Consider the following 2371-nt stretch of genomic DNA (forward strand, 5'->3'; position numbering starts at 1 on the left):
TATATATCCCCAAAGCACCATTGGAAAAAGTAGGTTATGATAATTACAATGGACTTGAAAGGGCTTCTTTTCCGCTCCCACCCCCAGAGCATCATCGACAAGTGTAACAAATATTCATAATAGTATTAAAGGCCCACCGTGAGACTTCGTGCTGGTGCTAAGAGTATTGTCTATGTTCTACGATCAATCAACGGACATCAAAGACAGATGTGAAAGATCGTAGCGCAATGGAACGCTTCAGGGATGTAAATAGAATAGGCGCAATAAGGCCCTGAAGTTTGCGGTCTGATGGGTACCAATCTCGAGTACGGTCAGATGTGTCAGATATGTCGATGTGACAGATCTGTCAGAGGTATTGGTAGACAGGGTACTGCTATATGTAATTAGTACGCGAGAGATATGCTACAGCGCTCACAATGTTTTCCGCTGTTGGTAGTCGGGTCGCCAGGCATCGTCTGCCATGACACACACACTATTTCAAAATGGTAATAATGACGGCCTGTAGAATAGTAATAAGTATGGAGCATTGTAGTAATAAGTATGAAGCTTGTAGGCATGTACAGGAAAGCAATCCCTCGAATAAGCCGTGTTTGGTATGGATTGTTGGAGCGAAGCTATAGTACTTTGGAGTGAGAAGGGTATTCATCGATCAGAGAGGAGCACTAGGTGTATATTACGCTCTCTACAGCCCTGCTTGGTAAAGTGTATATAACACTCTCAAAAGCCAAGCACAGGGGTAAGGCTTGACTCGCGTGGATTAAAACGGGGTTGTGAATGACTATGAGCTATACCGATAGGCATATCCACGTCGTCTGGCCAGTTCATGGAGAGAGGCTCTAAGACATGAATGCACGCACCCACACTGAAAATATTCTTACTATAAATGACTTGCATAGGTGTAGATATATTAAACTGATGTACATATCTTATTTCAGGTATGAGTGCAGAGCATTAAAATAGGCCATAATGTCGCATTTATACCTGGATTGAGAACTTACTATAAAGCTCGATCGAAGGCGTACGTGAAACTTACATCAGTTTCCTTTTTATGAATGAAAGCGTGTAAACCTACTAATCAAGATGAAACACCCAGGTGCATCCTTGTCTAGATATTGGTTATATGAACAACTTTATAGGGCGACATTGTACTTTTTATTAATTGTCAATGTTCCCAAATTGTATCTACATACAGTTATGGACAATAACATTATGTTCTTGTACAAAACTAAATGTACGAACGCTCCAATTTCATGTGTTTGGTTTAATGATTAGGTACGGCAATGCATTCATGCGAAAGCATATTCATTTAATATTTCTAAACCTGTGGACGACTCAACTCGCTCCGTTGGCCAAAATAGACTACATTCACCGAAAAAATAGCCATTTGTGCTCTGATAGTGGTGGCGCTGGAATATTCAGTATATTGTTTTAACTTCTTAACTAGTAACAGTAAATATCGCATTACTATCTATCGGTACTATTATATCTTGCAATCTGAGTATATATACGGCGTATATATCTTGCAGTTTCTTCTCCTTATTCCCGCCTGTATATCGCTGCGGCATGTTTGACGGGGCGTTGCTGACATTGGTGATATTCATTGGTGGCTGCTCTACCCCTTGCGCGGTGCTACTCTTCTTAGTCATTTTTTCCCTGCGATTGTTTATTGTATCCACGCCTGTCAATGCGGCAGCGCACATACTTCCAACAGCGGCTGATATAACGATATAGTATGTAGCACCTAAGGAATCTGCTCCTTCGGGATACTCGAATCCATAGTTCTTACCCACGAGTATGCATACTGTAACGATCAGCAGCGCCTGGATGACCGTGAAGGTTGCTGTTGATGGTCCAGCAAGATTGTAGCAACAGAATATGAAAATGGTCTTGAAAAGCATTATGAGCAAGCATATGCCACCATTAAGGATAGAAACTATCAGCAGTCCCGCCATCCACGTCTCTGTTGAATTACTATAGGCCCCAATGTTATAATGAACGCACTTGTTGAATGTCAAACCATTAACATCACTCTCCGCAAACTCTTGACAATTCGAAGCTATGCCCAGTTGAAAGCCACCCGGTCCTGACCACCAGTGAAAAGATACGAGACCGACAAGAGACGCGATGAATGACCACGTAAGCAGAACAGCCGCGGTAAGCATAGCTATGAAGCGCTTCATAGTTTAACTTTTATATATACAATGCACTCTGAATTGAGTTTTTGTATTGTTGATATTGTTTGTCTGCTTAGATTGAATGTGTGTATGATATATATATATATATATATACGTATGTATGTATGTATGTATGTATGTATGTATGTATGTATGTATGTATGTATGTATGTATGTATGTATGTATGTATGTATGT

The 2371-nt window shown here is 40.7% G+C and overlaps 1 protein-coding gene across 1 annotated transcript; it reads right to left on the reverse strand.

Annotated features, from left to right (window-relative positions):
• Nucleotides 1–1436: 1436 nt before the first annotated feature.
• On the reverse strand, nucleotides 1437–2180 carry SARC_12164 (hypothetical protein; the record flags this gene model as incomplete). The annotated part of the gene is made up of 1 exon (XM_014293736.1): nucleotides 1437–2180. One exon carries the CDS (start codon nucleotides 2178–2180, stop codon nucleotides 1437–1439), a length of 744 nt encoding a protein of 247 aa, XP_014149211.1.
• Nucleotides 2181–2371: the final 191 nt, after the last annotated feature.

Source organism: Sphaeroforma arctica (genome assembly GCF_001186125.1).
Source record: "Sphaeroforma arctica JP610 unplaced genomic scaffold supercont1.2110, whole genome shotgun sequence".
NCBI classification, from domain to species: Eukaryota; class Ichthyosporea; order Ichthyophonida; genus Sphaeroforma; species Sphaeroforma arctica.